General features: G+C 49.6%; 1 protein-coding gene and 1 pseudogene across 1 annotated transcript in view; one reads left to right on the top strand and one right to left on the bottom strand.

Moving 5' to 3' along the window:
- Positions 1-1,279: 1,279 nt before the first annotated feature.
- LOC105877874 (uncharacterized) lies at positions 1,280-3,240 on the bottom strand (annotated as a pseudogene).
- PDE10A (phosphodiesterase 10A) overlaps positions 2,961-18,204 on the top strand; it is a 546,467-nt gene continuing 531,223 nt past the window's right edge. Inside the window, exon 1 of the mRNA XM_012776792.3 lies at positions 2,961-4,018. Coding sequence (XP_012632246.1) covers positions 3,310-4,018 — 709 coding nt within the window. The 5' untranslated portion in view covers positions 2,961-3,309. The remainder of the gene's footprint in view (positions 4,019-18,204) is intronic.

Consider the following 18,204-nt stretch of genomic DNA (forward strand, 5'->3'; position numbering starts at 1 on the left):
TGTGAGTGTGCACGTGTGTGAGAGTATTGTGTGCATGTGCATGTGTGAGTGTGTGCATGTGTGAGTGTGCATGCATGTGTGTGTATGTCTACATGTGAGTATGTATGGATGTGTGTGCATGGGTGAGTGTGTGTCTGTGTGTAAGAGTGTGAGTCTACATGTGAGTGTGAATGTGTGAGTGTGTGCAGGTATGTGTGTGCATGTGTGAGTGTTTCTGTGTGTAAGAGTGTGAGTCTACATGTGAGTGTGAGTGTGAATGTGTGTGGGTATGTGTGTGCAGGTATGTGTGTGCATGTGTGAGTGTGTTTCTGTGTGTAAGAGTATGAGTCTACATGTGAGTGTGAATGTGTGTGGGTATGTGTGTGAGTGTGTGCAGGTATGTGTGTGCATGTGTGAGTGTGTTTCTGTGTGTAAGAGTGTGAGTCTACATGTGAGTGTGAATGTGTGTGGGTATGTGTGTGAGTGTGTGCAGGTATGTGTGTGCATGTGTGAGTGTGTTTCTGTGTGTAAGAGTGTGAGTCTACATGTGAGTGTGAGTGTGACTGTGGGTATGTGTGCGTGTGTGAGTGGGCATGCATATGTGTGTCTACATGTGAGTGGGACTGTGTGTGGGTATGTGTGTGCGTGTGTGAGAATGTGTGCAGGTATGTGTGTGCATGTGCGTTTCTGTGTGTGTGTGATAGTATGTGTCTACATGCGAGTGTGTGACTGTGTGTGTGAGCGTGCCCGTATGCGAGTGAGTGCGGGGAGGGAGGGAGGACTGGGCCGGAGGGTGAGAAGGGCGGGCCAGGCAGTCGCGAGTGCCCCCTCTCTTGCACAAGGGGCAGGGATCTAGCGCCCAGCCGGGAGAGGGCCAAAAGAATGGGCCCCTTCTGACAACCTTCTCACACAGGCTGGGCGCAGGGGCTCTGTGCAGGTAGTCACCACACGGCTGGGCGCCTGTCACCCGGCCCGGCGCGGTTTCAAGTGCGCTCAATTTCACTGCAGCGACACGGGTGGACGAAGCCTTGGGGCGCATTCATGAAGCTCCCGCGGAGAGCCTGGTGCCTCCTCAGAGCTCAGTCCCTTGCGTTCCCGGGCTAGGGGCGCTGGGGCAGCGCCGGGGCGCAGCGTTCCCCGCGGTCCGGCCTGCGCCACCGCACCGCCCGGCGCTTGGCAGCAGCAGCGGCGCGTGGCCAAGGCTAGCTCAGGATTCCTGGCGAGCTGGGCTCGGGTGGGGAGCTAGCACCGCAGTCCCCGCGCCCTCCCCTGCGCCCCCGCCTGGCGCAGCGCACCCCTGGGTGCTCAGGAAGACAGGCCCAGGGTCCAAGGTGGCCAGGGGTACGCTGCAGGAGGTGACATCCTTGGCTTCAGCCGCTTTCCTCCCTGTTGCTACCCTCCGGGCTGCGGGATGGCTCTGGTCCGGGTCCCCACCCGCACTCTCCGCGGTGCGAGGCTGAGCGCAGCTGCCTCTGCGCTTTCCAGCATTGCTGGGGCTAGGAAAGACCTCCGTGTGTGTTGGGGAGGAGGGAAAGGTCAGGCCTTTGGCATCTTAAGGGTGGTCGTTTGGGTCAGACACCCGCACCGAGGCGAGGGCGCGAGTCCCGGCGCTGGAGGAGCGCCCCGGGCGCTGGCTGCGTCCCCGCGGACACGGTGGTCCCCGCGCCCGGGCATCCATCCATTCATTGCGAGCGGCCCTAAGCTCCAACCGAATCTATGAATGAGAAGAGGAAAGAGAACCAACGTCTGTTTCCACACCCCGCTTCCCCGCCCCCTGCCTCCCTCCAGGCAGAGCGAGCCGACACGAAGTGACAAGGGCGGGGGCGGAGGGGCGCTGCGGGGACGTGCGAGAGGGCTCCCGAGTCTGGCTGGAGACTGCACTATTTATATACTCCAGCGCTCCAGGACAAAGGGGGCAGATCCGAGTCACCTCCCCCCCATCCCCAGCTCCTCCCGGGCCCCTCCCTCGATGGCTTTGATTTCATTACCGCCCCCCCCCGCCCCCCGCGCGCTACGAGGGCGGGCTGGCAGGTGCGGGGGTGGGAGCCGTCTCCGCGGGAGCAGCCTCGCCAAAGGTCTGGCTGCTGACGTCCGAGCGCCCGCTCCTGTCAATGAACGGCAGCGGCAGCCTGGGGCCCGTGCTGGCAACGAGGCTACAGACGTCACCGCCTCCTGTTGGGCGCGGGGGGGTCCGAGCAGCAGCGCCGGCTTAAAGGGAAACTCTCTAAGTTGCAGGCAGCCGGGGAGAGTCTTCCTGAGAGCACATGCACCCCCAAATGTCAAGTGCACGCGGGCGCACACACACGCGCGCGCGCAGGGCCGCTCACACACGTCCTCTCCGTGGGTGCGCGAGCCCAAAGTTGCTGGGCTGTGTGGACGGGTCTCCACCGGCGCCCCGCGCGCTCCGCGCGGCTTTCCCGGAGACTCCCAGATGGAAAGCAGGGAGAGGAACAGCACGCTCCGCTCTGTTCTCGGTGGTCTCCCCTGTAGCCAAAAGATCAGCGGGAAGCCCAGGGTGCAAGAAGCCTTTGGATACTCCTGCTGGCGGAGCGGCTGCCAGCGTGGACGGTCCTGAACTTGGGCCACCAGGCTCGCGTGGCAACTTGTTTTGCGCAGTTCCCGAAGGGGCCCTGGACCCCGGGCTACCTAAGGCGCCTGGCCCTTTTCTCTTCCTCTTTCTCTCTCGCTTGAATTTGTGAGCTGGAAACGGAGGCAGAGATGCGCTTCAGCATACTTCGGCGGGTAAGTTGACAGTTCCTTTTACCTATTATTTAACCCTTGAGAGTCCAGCAAAACTTAATTCCAGACCTTTTCCTACTCCCCCCCCCCCAAAAACGTCCCATCACTTCCCTCCGTCCTTTTTGGCAATAAGGAAACCTGCGTACTTGTGTGTGTGAGATGTGTTGTTCGTGGGCATGACAGTCGTGGGGAAGGGGTGATGAGTGGAAACCAGAAAGAAGAAACTGGAGTTTGTAAAGCCAGAGCGCTCAAGGGTCTGCAGAGGAGAGAGAGAGACTGCAGTCAGCCCCGGTGCCGGTGCCCAGTGGCAGCCTCAGGGCTGACGCTGGGTCTGAGTCTCTGAGCCCCAAGTTCCCTCCCGGCCAGGGCTGCGCGCCAGCTGCAAGCCGCAGCGTCCGCCGCGCCAGACCCGCAGGTGCCCCCAGAGGCGGCCGGAGAAGGGCTGGCGAGCTCCACGACTCCCTCCCTCCGCGCCTGCCGCCCTGCTCGCGTGCTCGGTGGGCACTGGTCCCCTCTTTTCATCGCTGCCTCTGCCGCCACTCTCCGGTGTCCCCCCCACCGCCCCCAGCCTCTTTCGCTAAAGACCCCGTGATGTCACAGGGCAGGCGGGGGTCGGAGCCCCTAGCACCTGAGAGCGTCGCTGCATCGCGTTCTGCAGCATTCTCTCTTCTTCATGCCACCCACTTTTCCTTGCGGTCCATTGAAAACACACTCCCACCAAACACTGCTCACCCGGCTGCCCCCGCCCCGGCCAGAAGACACCACTCCTTCACAGCGCGCGCACCCCCAGCCCCCTCCCAGATTAGGGAGAAATCAGCCGGATGCCTAAGGAGCCTCTCCTCTCTGTTTTCAATCCTCCTCCCCTCTCAGCGTACCCTCCTAGTTGAAGGAAAAAGAGGAAGGAGGAAGGGGGAGGGAGAGAGGGAGAGGGGGAACCTGGGCGCACAGGCTCCTAGACGTGGGGCTGCACCGGTGGAACCGACCGGGATTTCTGCGCGGAGTCCCTGCCTCCCCTGCCTTTCCTGCCACCGCAAGTCCCTTCTCCTCTTTAGGCAGCATTTTTTTCCACCTCCCTCTCTGGTCTCTTCTCCCCACCCCTTTTGTCGCTGCCACCTAACCCCACCTTCACTCTCCTCTCCGAGGGGGGAGGGCCGGGGGTGGGGAAAGAAAACCCCCAAATCCCAGCCCCGGGCAGAGATGTCGAAGAAACGCAAAGCCCTGGAGGGTGGAGGAGGTGGCGGCTCCCGGCTCCCAGAGGAGGAACCCACTGCCTGGTTTGGGGACGGCAGCGAGGAGCAAGGTAGGGGCGGGGAGGGGGAGGAGAGAGGAGAAGCAGCACACGCAGGGAAGCGCTTGGGAGTTGAGATCCATCCTCAGGGACGCCCCAGCCAGCCTTCCCCAGAGCGCCCGGTGGCAAGGCAACTTGAGTAGATGGTTTCCCCCCACAGATGGGGTTTTGCGTGTTTCTGCAGGACACGGGCAGTGGGTGGGAATGAGCTGGTGTGTCGGGTGCTGGAGACCCAGACACGGTTGGCCCTGAAGCTGTCGTGGGTGGGGGGAGGGGGCTGGGGTGGCTTGGGAGAAGTGGCTGGAGGAGGCCAGGAGGCACTGGCCGGGCACTGCTGGCCGCGTCTCCTCCCTGGCTGCCTTGCTGCTGTGTGCTCTGGTGTGGACAGGCTGTGCTCTGGAGGCACAGCCTGTGTTCACGTCTGTGTGTCGTGTTGGGCACTTGCGTCAGGAGGGCAGGGGGTCCAGCGCTGCCCCCCTGGCGTTTGTGGCCGATGAGGGACAGCAGGGAGAGGCATTTCCTTCCTCCATGCTGCTCCGATCCGGGGATGCTAAGGGTCACGTCATGTGGGATCTTCGTCGTCCCCTCCACAGGCAGGGCCCTCTGCCTCCTGAAGTTGGAGGTGAGGCTCCAGGCAAAGGGGGTGACGAGCTGTGATGCCGAGGGGAGATGTGGTGCAGGAAGCAGCTGGTGCTTCTTTGCCTACAACAGCACCAAAGAAAGAGTGGAGATGGAAAATTTCCTATGGAAACAAAAGTGATACTTGGGTATCTGATCTCCACATACAAGAAAGCCAGGCAGGCACCTTTTATTTCACTTAAAGCATTCTGGATTTGGTTAAAAGTAGGCCCAAATGAACTAGGCAAGCTTTTCTCTGAGCTGTAGATAAAACACGAAGGGAGAAAGGAGCCAGATGTGTCACTGCAGGTTGAGCTGTGGCCATGGGGGGGGAGGCGCGTGGGGAGGAGTCTGAGCCCAGGTGGGTGGAGAGGGAGGGGGCTGTCGGTAGGGCTGCTGTCCTTTCTGCAGCCCAGCCTTGGGGCCAGGGGCCTGGCAGGTGCCCATCTGGGCAGAGCATCGGAGAGATGGGCTCACGTCTCCAAAGCACAGTCGGTGGCTCTTCTCCTTTGACGTCACAAGAAACACAAAGTCACAAAAGTCCTCCCCGTACAGGAAACACGAATCCTTGTGTGCACTCAGAACCTTTTGGGTGTCTTGCGTGCATTTTAGAACAAAGGACTGGCTTGGGCTACCCCTGGACCGGGCATTTGGGTTTTGCTAGAAATAGTTGGGAGCAGTGCTGCCTGCTTGCCTCGAAAGAGGAGGTATTTTAGTGCCTGCCCATGTTTTGACTTTCTTTGCTTAGTTATGACTTTAGAGCAAAAGTCAGGGCATTTCTTAAGTTAATCTGAAATGAAATTAATGAAAAGAATGGTGTTTGGTAAGGAATTCAAATATTGCAGATGACTTTTCTGTATGGTTGGTATTTTTCCATATTTGGGGGGAGTAATTTGATGTCGCCATGAGTGCCTGGCAAATTCATCAGCTCTGTACGCGGCATTTGGCTTTGACCTCAGGTTGCTCTATAAAGGTACATACCCTTTTCTTTTGGTTAAGAACTGAAGTCCATGGAAACTGAAATCATTATTATGGTAAATAACAACCTGGATACATTTTATGCTATTTTAATAATTAACAAATATATGACTGCCAGTTACAAAAAAAGAGAAAAGAAATAAGAATTGTATTTTAGAAAACATTCTTCATCCTTTTTGTGGTAATATTTGGTATTAAATTTTTTAAAGATAAGCTATGCCATACAGGGTCCGCCCTACCATAGCAAACAATTCCCGCATCCCCCAGGCAATAGGAGTCCGTGGAGAGTATTTTGCAAGTCAGAGCAGGCAACGGTAAGTACCTATGTCCATATTATTCAGAGATTATCGTAATTTTGAAATGATTTGTTATACAAATTGTTCCTTTTTTTAGAGTTTAAAAATGTCTCAAGATTTGATTATATCTTTCGCATTTGGCAAATAAAAATGCTACTTAGTAATTGAAAATGCGTAACTGCAGAAGCCATTAAGGGAGTGAGCGCTCAACTACCGTGCTGTTGTGAGTTACTTCTTTGGGTTGTGGGAAGCCTGGCGCCTGTCTAAAGCTGCAGGGCACACCTGCATGCACGTGGCACACGTGTGGGGCACACGGCCGTGTGGCCGTGTAGCCGTGCACACTCCAACAGTGGAGGGAGGACAAGTGGACACTAGTGTTGGCAGCTGGTTGTGACGCCCGAGCCCTTACCCATGGTTAAGAAACTGCAGCTCCTCTGTCTCTCAGGCTCAGTGTGATCATTCTTTTCACCTCTGGGGCTCTAAGCCAAATTTGACGCTATGCACACTGAAGACCAGAGAGAAGTACCGTGTTTCCCTGAAAATAGGACAGGGTCTTATATTTAATTTTTCCTCAAGAAGACACCCTAGGGCTTATTTTCAGGGGATGCGTTATTATTTATTTTTTTTTAAGTGCAGTACAACAATCTACATTTATTCAAGTATAGTTAAGTTGTCTTCTTCTGGAACATCATCATAACTCTCCGAAGCCCGAATTCCATCCTGAATTTCTTGCGACTCTATTTCCTTTAGAACCATCGGGCCCAATCTCTCATGTGGAGCACTAGAGCTCTCACGGGGCAGATGAGAAGGGCTCCTCATCTTCTTTCCTGCTCTGAGACGAAATGCACGGGTTGTGCAGATGCGCTGTGTAGCCACGCCCGTCACTTGGTCTTAGTTTTGGTGTAGGGCTTCTATTGCACAAATGCTTAGAAATCCTGCTAGGGCTTATTTTATGAGTAGCTCTTATTTTCGGGGAAACATGGTATATACGTCGGTCTTGCTGACCTTGAGTTCCAAAGGAGTCTTCTTTTAAGTTCCAACAACTTGGAAGGCCTATGTGTTTCTTCATTTCAATCACCGAGAGTACAATATGCATGTATTAAATTAAGGCTATTGGAAATTACGTTTCAGTTGTAGTCATTGATTTTTTCAGACTTCCTGTCAGCAGGTTGGTTTGACCTGAAGTTTTAAGTAGGCGATAGGCACGTGGGCTGCCTGGAGAGGAGTGTGGTGGGATTTTTGAACATAAGAACCCAAACCCACTGTTCCTAGGCAGGTCCTCACCTGCCGCCAATCCATGCCATGGCTGGTAGGTGTTCATTTCAGGTCCCGTGCCGGGATTTCATGCCTATCATGTTCTAATGGCACCTGTCTTGTTAACAGTTTCTCTTCAGGAGATTCCTTATGGGGATGAAGGTAGGATAGTAAATGGGTCATCATGCACACACTTGGACTATTTTGGTTTTGTCCCTGACCTTAATAGATCCATCCCATTTTATTTAGCTGGGTAAAAGGAAAAATGCAGTGCAATATCCTAGCTTTGACTGAATGTAGCTTTGGATGTCCATTGACATGTGTGCACATGTGCGTTTGTGTGCATTCCTATAAAATCGCGAACAGAATGTGGTCCTCTTGTGGGTCCCAGCTGGCTCCGTGTCCAATACGTGTGAAGACTATACTGATGGAAGATATTTGCATAAAATGTTAAACTTATAAAAAGATCTTTCCTTTACAACTTAGAGAAATTTGGTATGCAAATGGGCAATGCTAGCCACAGTTTTCGTTTTGTTTTGTTTCTGCATTTCTTCATTGTTTTGGACTTAGACTTAAGAGTTTGTTCTGATGTTCATTTAACTATAAAGATAATGGATATGTCGAAAGTATGGGGGAGGGGTCTGTGATGAAAACACTAAATAACTGTATGTATTGACCTAATAATAAGGTACTTCTAATTTTTTCCATTCTCTTCATATTCTTTTTATCGGTCTCTTTTCAAATAATTATTTACTTAAAAACTTTGGTTTAATCACAAGGCATCTCATTAGGTACTGTACGCTGAGTGACGTTAAACCCTATTTTCCCACAGGTGTACTCTAGTTGGAGCTCTTACCCTGGGGGCTCTTTGCAATCCCTCTCCACCCTTCCCTCCCCCCACCGGCTGCAATTGGTCTACATTGCTTTGTCTTCTAGTTTTAACCACCAGTTCTTTTAAGATCGTTTTAGGATGGGAAATAATGTCAATTGCGTATTTTTACATTAAATTAATCTGTAAGTGTTTTAAAAATAAGTAGTTTCTATTTTTGATGAAATCAGTTAAGACCCTCCCCAGGCCAGTTTTCTGAGTTCTTGCAATTCCAGTGTTTAAAGTCATCTAATTGAGAGCCTCTGGCACTAAATGGATCTAGGGGAGGTTTGGACGCGACCTACTCATATTTTGCATTTTCTGAATTTCTTGAGCCACAGTGGAACTGTCTATGGGTAGCTATTATGTTATCTGGTGGATCGATGACTGAAGTCAGTGTGTGGTTTCCTATAACTGTGTACCACTCTGATACCAGAATGACACCTGAGTTGTGTGGCTTTCCTGCATCTTTGGTGGGTGGTTGGCTTTGGGACGGGGGTTGTGGGAGGTAGCACCAATTCTGTGCCTCTAAAACTAGTTAAAAGTGAACATGTAGATTGGTAACTGACCTACCTCTACCTAACCCCCTAAAATCAGCTGGATTGATCTTTCCAACAGATTAATGCTTCTAATAGAATTGATCAGATTGACTTTTTAAAAATATATTATGAGAAAAATCTCTTAAAGGGTGATTTATAATCATTAACATTACAGAACAGCCATGACCCTTGGAAGAAGAGATCGATGTCAAAGAAAACAAACAATCACACGTGCTACAGAAGTTTGATGGCAAAGACAGTTATCATTCAGATTTTGTTTTTTAGTGGCTCCACACCACAAGGGCCATGGCCATGCTGTGGGCCAGGGAAGGGGACAGAGAGAGGGGTTTGGGGGTAAAGCAGTACAGGAACGCAGGGTGGGACGGAGGTGTTAGTGCTCACTCTTGGGCCTGACCCGCTTTCTGATTCAAGCCAGAAAGGAAATTATGGCTAACGGGCCAAAGGCATCCAGCACGCCTGCCTCCCCCTCTGTGCAATGGAGGGAAGGTCGAATTATATGACCTTGATTGTCCGATTTCCACGACTTTGATGTTGGTTTTGTGAAGAAATAGATAAACCCTAACTGGACCCAATCTGAATGGTGCCTGCCAAGAGAACCCAGGGAAAGGCAGTTCTTCTTGCCCCGAAATGGCGGGGAGAGGAAGTTACCTACAACCTGGACCGAGAGACAGGCCAGTAGCTGGGAGCGCACCTTCTGTCGGGAACCAGCAGGAGCTCTGGGCATCATGGGGCGATAGCATTGGCCACCTCTTGGCCCACAGTGTGGCAGAGACTGTTTATGTAGCACACGGGTCCAGGTTCACGTCCCTGTCTGCCAACTCCCGCTCCCCCACAAACACCTGCCTGCCCTCCGCCCCAGCAGAGGGGGCGGCAGGGTTGCAAATAAACAGAGGGGGAAGTTACACAGCAATGCCGCCTCCTGTCACCTCTATGGCTAGATGGAACAATACAGGTGGAATGTTTGCTTCTCAGGTAAACAGAATTATCTCCACCTTGTGAGTTGGAGGAACACTTTTTCTAAAATTTTATTTTATTTTTTTTTAATTTCAAAATATGAAGAGGGTACAAATGTTCTTGTTACATGGGTAAATTATATAATGCTAAAGCCAGGGCTTTTAGTATGCCTGTCACCAGGATGTTGCATATTGTGCCCAATGGGTAAGTTTTTATTCCTTGCCACTCCCTCCCCTCTCTTCTTAGTTTCCAGTGGCCTTTATGTCTCTTTGTGCCCGCGTGTACCCGTTGTTTAGCTCCCACTTATTAATAAGAACGGTGGTATTTATTTTTCCATTCTTGAGATACTTCACTTAGGATAGTGGTCTCTAGTTCCATTAAAATTGCTGCAAAAGGCATTATTTCATCATTTTTTTACAGCTGAATAATACTCCATGGTATATACGTATCACAGTTTCTTTATTTGCTCATGAATCGAAGGACACTTATTGGGTCCACATCTTTGTGATTGTGAATTGTGCTGTGATAACTATTTAAGTGCAGGCGTTTTTTTTTTTTTAAAATGACTTCTTTCCCTTTAGGTAGATACACACAGTAGTGAGATTGCTGGATCCAGTGGTAGGTCTACTTCTATTTCTTTGAGGAATGTCCATACTGTTTTCCATAGAGGTTGCGCTAATTCGCAGTCCCGCCAACAGTGCATGAGCATTTCTTTTTCACCGAGTCTGCAGCATATATTATTTTCTTGACTTTTTAATAACGGCCATTTTGAAATGTGCTTTTCAGGTAAGCAGACATTACCTTCACCTGTTAGCTAGAGCAGCACTTTTAGTAGAAGAACTGCTCAACTGTGGCGTGAAACTCTGGTTAAGAGCTCTTTGACTTTCTCTTTTCTTCTTTGATGAACAAAAGGCAGCAATTAGAATGACCAATATTGTGAGATTACATATTTCATATGTAAGATATATACACATATATCACACACACATAATACAGGCGCATGGCAAAAACAGTCATCTACCACATGAACACGTACACCTCCAACCCTACTCACCTTCCCCGAAGGCCACCAATATTCAGAGGTTCTTAAGTGCCAACCAGAAATATTCTGTGCATGTAGAGCTCAATAAATATGACATCCCTCTCTTATATAAATACAAGTGTCCTGTACACACTGTTCTCCTTGTACCTTGCCTTATTCTCTTACCTGTATCTTGAAAATTCATCAGCATTTATAGATCTACTTTTATCATCTGTATAATAGTCCATGATATAATGTACCATAATGATTTAAACCCTACTGAATGGCATGTAAGATACTACTAGTCTTATGATTTTATAAATAGAGTTGTAGTAAGCAACCACACAGTACTTTCTGAACACATGTGTACATTTATAGGTTGGCAAATTCCTAGATATAGAAGTTGAGTCAAAGAGGTGGTTGCAATTTAAACCCTACAAAAGGCCTGTTTGCTCCACTGGCCCTAATTTTCTTATGCAGCTTGATCTGCCATTAGTATGGACACCACACTTTGGGAATACAAATTTGGGGTTTTTGGTAAATATAAGCATGTTCTTCAAAACAATGGGATATGATATTTGAAACATAAACACTCCTAGACATAGGACAGTCACACCTACGGTGGATTTTAGGATCTGTGGGATACTTTTCTTCCCCTACGCTCTGCTTAAAGCAGAGGTTGGGATGAATAATGTCGTATTTTGTCCATCTCAGTAATAATAAATAGGCACAGATTTGTGATTTTGCTGAAGAAAAAACATGGAAGGAATTCAAGAATGACAGGAAAGGAATTGTGTATTTATTATTTTAAAATAGGACGCTAATATTCTTTCTGGAGAGATTCGTGAAAAGTATAATTGGTATGTAAGTACTGCTCTTGAATTCTCACATAACTGGAATGGTAAATCTGGGTTTTATGAGTCTTACACAATTTATTTATTTACTTATTTATTTTTACTTTATTTATTTATTTATTGAGACAGAGTCTCACTCTGTTGCCCAGGCTAGAGTGAGTGAGTATCAGCCTAGCTCACAGCAGCCTTAAACTCCTGGACTCAAGGGATCCTCCTGCCTCAGCCTCCCGAGTAGCTGGGACTACAGGCTTGCACCACCATGCCCAGCTAATATTTTCTATATATTTTTGGTTGGGCAATTAATTTCTTCCTATTTTTAGTAGAGACGGGGTCTTGCTCTTGCTCAGGCTGGTCTCAAACTCCTGACCTCGAGTGATCCTCCCGCCTCGGCCTCCCAGAGTGCTAGGATTCCAGGCGTGAGCCACTGTGCCCGGCCTACACATTTTCTATATTTACAGAGTCTTCAATCTGCCAATCAGAAGGTAAACTCTCAAAGGGCGGGGGAGGGTGTGGTGGTGTCTTGACCCATATGTTTGCTGACGGCTTCGTCTGGGCACTGACCTCTCTCGTCTCATCCACTATTTCATCTCTGACCCTAACGTTGTGCCTGGCACAGAGCCGGCACCGATAATTTCCTGTTGGATCAGATAGTGAATGTGCTTGTAAGTGAGGCAACTTGTACTATTGAGCATCCCACTGAATAGTAACCACAGTCGCCCTATTTGTAAATCACTACGGGTAAGAAGGAACGCTTGTACTGAACTGCAAAAGTTTTTCGTACATGAAAGAAGATCTGTTCTGAGACCGAGCGTGCACAGGTGCTTATGACACTGGGTCACATCTGTGAAAAAGCCATTTTCCTTAGGACTCGATTTTAAGGTATGAACGGGTGGGAGAGAAGTAGAAGCACAGTCACCTTCCCCTTCTGCCCTACACCTGGGCCAGCTGGTGAGAACGTCCTCCCGGCCCCTTGGTGCCGGCAGGAGAGACGGTCCCTGGGAGCCCCGGCTCCACCCCCGCTCCTGGCCACCACGCCCCAGCCTGCATCCCTGCTCTCACGCCCCTTCAGAGCAGCCGGGGCCAGCCCTGCCCTCCCAGGAAGCCTCACTACACCAGTAATAAACTTCCTCACGCCCTCTCGTGCGTGCGTGCTCAGAGTCCACAGCTGGATCAGATTTGGGGTGGGAGATCCTTCCCACACTCGTGGAGGCCTGTGGCAGACATTTGGATACATTGTCTCCTCCTCCTCCTCCTCTTTTTCTTCTCTCCCACACACAATCAGTATTATTGTAGGCGGAACCGCTTCAGAGTCATTCACAGACATTATGAGGACACTTCAGATTTATTTTGCAAAGGCAAGGCATTCGCTTGCGTGACCACAACCCGGCAACCACACCGAGGGTGTCTACCCTCCGCCTAACATTATTACCTGGTGTGAGCACTCGCCTGATTTCCCCAGGAATGGCCCGGTTATCGCCTCAATCCGGGATCCAGTCAGGAATCACACGTGATATTTCGCGGTTGTGTTTTTTTTTTTAATCTAAAAGAGCGTTTACAACATTGACATTTTGAAGCATCCAGACCAGTCGTCTTTCAGAAATTCCCAGCTTGATTTCATATGATGTTCCCTAATGCTTAGATTCAGGCTCAGCATTTTGGACCAGGACGTGGTAACGCAGGCGACACTGTGTCCTTCTCAGCGCACATGAGGTCAGTTGGTCCCGTTGGGTGAGATCAGGTTTGGTTCCCTTGGTTCAGGTGACATCTGCAGGACTTCTCCACTGTAAAGAAAAATAGTAATATATTCTGATGATTTGTAGCTTACTCCATGACAAAATCTCCTACCTAAAAGTATAAGATGTTGAAAACAAAAATCTTTGATATAATTCACAATTATATAAATTTGGATTTTGTTTACATGTCATTATTTTTCTTTTTCTCTGAGCTGTAACATTTTTTTTTTTTTTTTTTTTTGAGACAGAGTCTCACTCTGTTGCCCGGGCTAGAGTGCCGTGGCGTCAGCCTCGCTCACAGCAACCTCAAACTCCTGGGCTCAAGCCATCCTCCTGCCTCAGCCTCCCCAGTAGCTGGGACTGCAGGCATGTGCCACCATGCCCAACTCATTTTTTCTATGTATTTTTTAGTTGGCCAATTAATTTATTTCTATTTTTAGTAGAGACGGGGTCTCACTCTTGCTCAGGCTGGTTTCGAATTCTTGACCTTGAGCGATCCTCCCGCCTTGGCCTCCCAGAGTGCTAGGATTACAGGCGTGAGCCACACGCGCCCGGCCTGAGCTGTAACATTTTTTAAAAGTTCACTTTCTGAGGTAAACAGCTTAGGGACATCCTAGGGGAACAGCTTTTGGATTTTAACAAATATGCAAATAAGATGTAGGGCCTTCGCAGTGCCCCAGGGGGATTTCTGTGCTCTGTGCCCCAGAGACCCCTCCTCCAAGGCCACCGTCATTCACTGATCTGACTTCTGTCACCGTCCATCCGTGCGCCTGCTCTTGGACTCACAGGTGTGGAATCAGACAGCACATACTCTTTGGGCTCTTTTCCCAAACATGGGGTCTGTAGGATTCATCTATGCTATTGCAGTAGTTTGAGTGTTAATTGCTATTCTATTGTATTCCTACTCCACAACTTATTTTTTCTACTATCAATGGACATTTGGGTTGTTTGAACTTTAGGGCTATTGAAAATAAAACTATGAAATATTTTTAAGCATGCCTATTAGTGGCCATAAATCCTCATTTACTTTAAGTATATAACCTGCAGGCTGATTTCTATTCGAACCATTTGTTTAATGTTTTATCGGTCATTGGAGCTCATACGTGAAGGTGTTTGATTTTCTATAAATATGTCTGAATATTGTGAACCTTATATTCATAAGAAAAAATTTCAGATGCATTCCATGCACTTTAACATGGGAACATTTGCAATCTAGATATAGGATCTTGATAAATGAACTAGATCTTATCCTTAGTAGAAGTCTATACATCATTTCGATCCACAGATATAATTATTCGTCTCCACCATGGATATTGAATTAATCCCTATTCCTTTAAGTTGCGTATTGTGCTTGCTTTGCTGACTGTGAAGGGGCAGGTATTAGGAAGAAAGAGGGACTAGCAACAAGTCATAAAATCTTGAGGTCACATGTGCTGGCCAGGTGGATCACGTCACTTCTGTTTGGGGACAGCTTACCAGATTTGGGATCTCTGCCTGGGAAAGCCCATAAGTTCAGCTCGGGAAGGGAAGGGGTCTGCTCTTTCCCAGACTAACCATCGGTGCTGTGCTCACTGCGATTTCTGCCCTTCTGTGTTCTTCTACATCAGCACAGGCGTGATGAGAGCCACACGCTTGCCTTATCTGGGGCTGGCCGGGGCTAACTGGAGGACAAAGGAGAAGGGGACAAATGTCACTTTATGTCACCCGCAAAATAACAAATCCCATTATTAAGTAACAGGTGCCGTAACAAAATAGAGAACTTTCAGTTGTCTTTCTGTTGGTCCCCAGAATCTCTGGCAGGAGGGGAACTGTCTTTGTTTGCAGTAATAGCTCCACTCAGGACAATGGTAGAAGGTGACGGATGGTCTGAGCCTCAATGCCCAGTGCCTGGAGGCCCCAGAACAGGAAGTGAGGGGAGCGGAAAGGAGGAGGGTGTGGGGCAAAGCCAAGGGGGGACCCCACTTGGAGGGGGTGTTGGACGAGGACTTCAGGCCCCAGGAACGACTGTGATTCACTGTCACATCAGTGTGTGGTGTTACGATGGGACCCCCGTGGGGGCCCAGTGCTTTGCTAAGTCTACCAAATCCATGCATGCTGTAAGTGGGCTTCGTAAACGAGAAACAGCAGAGGGCCTGAGCGCCATGTCGGGCTGCGGTGCCGTAAACCTGCACGAGTGTGCGTGGAAGGAGCAGCCAGAGTCAGGCAGGTCCCAGAGCACTCAGGCCCTAGAATATTCTTTGAAATGTTGAAGGGCTTCTGTTATCGCCGGACAATGGTATTGTGTTATCCAAGGCAAATCTCCCTACCTCAAGCCTTGACTTGGAGCTGCACCTAAGCCAAATTTCCCCTCTATTGTGGAGGTAATTGGAACATTTTGATTATAGTCACAGCCTAATCTCCTGTTGTTAACATGGTACCGCCCGTGGCTTGAGATGTCAGGACAGGGTGCGGGATATCGGGATATCGTCACACATCCTGTTGCACTCAAGGGCCAACAGATTTCAGTGACCCGGTCTAAAACCACTGAGATCGGGTGCAGATCAGCTGTTCTCATAAACGATAAAAGTAATAGTTAACGTATCTGTATAACACTGACTTATAAAGAGTCTTCTTTAGCTTCATTAGCAATGTACGACTGTATATGGGGAAGAATAATTTGTCGTGACATAAAATAAAAATCTATAATTAATGGACAACATGAGAATTGTATTCATGCCCCCTCTAGGCCTAATACTAGGTTCTTTTCTTGCCTAGCCACTCCGGTTTTTGTCGTTTGGCCTCTGACTCTCAGACCACTAAGGTGATCATTCTTGGATGGCCCAAAACACAATGCCAAACAATTGCGAAGTGGGACTGAGACGTTTCCAGTTACAGGACTCCATGCAGTCCGTGATGTTGGGAACGGCTCTGGGAACGTATTCTCCCATTAACAGGTGAATCAGACTTTCAACTGAGAAAAGAAGACCAACGAACGTTATCCAGTGTCCCTGTGACCAGATATTTCTATCCTGCTCCATTCTGTACGTCACAAACGTGCCGAGTGTCTGCTAAGCCGATGCCAGGTGCACGGTGTCCCGAGAGCGGGCACAGCCTTGCCGGCCACGGTGAGCCTGTGCCGCTCAGCTCGCAAAGTGCTATCTGGGTTTCCTTGTTTTCCTGTTTTGGTTACTTATATTGTCTGCCTCTCCGCAGGAGAATACGTTCTCAATGAAGGCAGAAACCCCTCTGGTCTTTCTTCCGGTGTGCCTCTAGCAGGCGGAGCAAAGCCTGGCCAGCGTTAAGTGCTCTCTGCCTATCGGTTGAATAAATGTGTGAATCAATGATTGATTTCCCCCTTTTAAAGGAACTTTTCCCTGGACTTAGCATGCACCAGGTGTGTTGCAGAGGAAGGCTAGGGCGGACCCGACCCCATCCACGCCGGCTGTCAGTCAAGCTGTGCCGTGAGGCTCGGCTCAGTCATAGATGGCGGAATCCACAGAGAACGAAGCTAAGTGACAGGGGGTTTACCAGGAGGACCCTGGGAAGGACAGGGACCTCCAGGGCTGGGACTCAGGCTCCTTCTCGTGCCTCCCCTGCTCTCCCTATAATAGGACTCAGCAGCTCCCAGCTGAACCCTCACAGCCCTGAGCAGCGAGCAAAGAAAACCTCTCCCCAGCCCCCATCTCCTCCCAAAGGCAGACTCTGTCCTTCTTACAGACGGGGCAGGACCTATTTCTAGAAGAGAGCAGGAGACACAGCTGCGCGGGTCCCCTCACTGCCGACAGCCAGCTCCTCCTCCAGGGCCGTCCCTTCTCCCCGTAAGGGAATCACGGATGCTGCTTTTGCCGCCTGGTGAAGCCAGGTCCTCCCCTTCAGTGTTAAGGTCTGTGCACCGCGGCCCCAGAGGTGACAGCCATGGGCTAGCAGACTCAGTGCTCTGTCACTGAAACAGAGACGTCCAGGTAAAGTCTTCCTACCTCCTGTTTGTCCCTTTCCTCCCCTTGCAGACACCTACTGCCCAGCCAAACCAACACTTTATAGCTCTGCTTATGGTGTCTCCTCCCCTAGAACTGCCCTTCTCCACTGTCTCTCTTTGCCTAAATCTTCGGCAGCCTTGGAGGCGCTTCTGAATTTCCGCCTCCTCCGGGAAGCACCCCAGGGCAGTCGCGGGCTCTGGGCACGTGCTGGCGATAGCTGGGCACCTGCGCATCCCCAACCCCCCACATGCCACCAGGGCGTGACAGTCATTTCTGGGTCCCTCTTTCTCCCCTTAGCCTGAATGATTTCAGAGGAGAGGACGTTTGCTTCACACGCGTTCTTGCAGCGACTGGAGTAATGATTTGCACAGGAGGCCTGTGACCATTTTCTAATGGGATAGAGAGGTGAGTTTTGGGGAGGTGTTGTCCAAGATGCATGGATGAAAGCGGAGGGAAGGCTTGAGGAAACAAGAGCACACACACGTGCATTGACAGGAAGCCCTGTGCTAAGGGCCAGTGATACCAGTACGGAATACGAGGAAGCGATTTTAAACTTAGCATCACTTAACAATTATTTAATAATTTAATTGACTGATGGAAGTGATGTTTTGCAGATGATAGGAGGTATAAGGTTATTTTCCCCCAGACAATGACTGGTTTACAGGATGGATACTTTTTAAGCATTTGTTTTGTTAAGAAATTCATGTTCTCGAAGATGGAAATTGCCAGGCATCAAAGAGGTTGGATTGTAATCAAGAAAACTTACATGCTAAATCATGTTGCTACATTTATAAACTGAAACTATGAAGGTCCGGTCATTTCACATTGGTCAGGATGCTCCAGGGAAAGCTGGGTCTTTGTCTCCACCCCACCCCCACCCCGGTTCGGGCTGGCCCCGGCCACGGCTACTACAGAGGTGCCCTCTCCACCTTTTCTTCCCTGGGCCTCTCTCACTCTCCACGTACGCCTTTCCACAACCTAGAACCACTGAATGTTGCGTCTGAATGTTTGCATTGAGAGAAGAAAAGATTTTAAGCTCTTGCTAATGTAATACGTTCTTTAGTCAATTTCAACTAACTTCGATGAAGCTTCCTTTTCTCTTTTAC

Source organism: Microcebus murinus, chromosome 5, assembly GCF_040939455.1.
Source record: "Microcebus murinus isolate Inina chromosome 5, M.murinus_Inina_mat1.0, whole genome shotgun sequence".
In the NCBI taxonomy this organism is placed as follows: Eukaryota; Metazoa; Chordata; class Mammalia; order Primates; family Cheirogaleidae; genus Microcebus; species Microcebus murinus.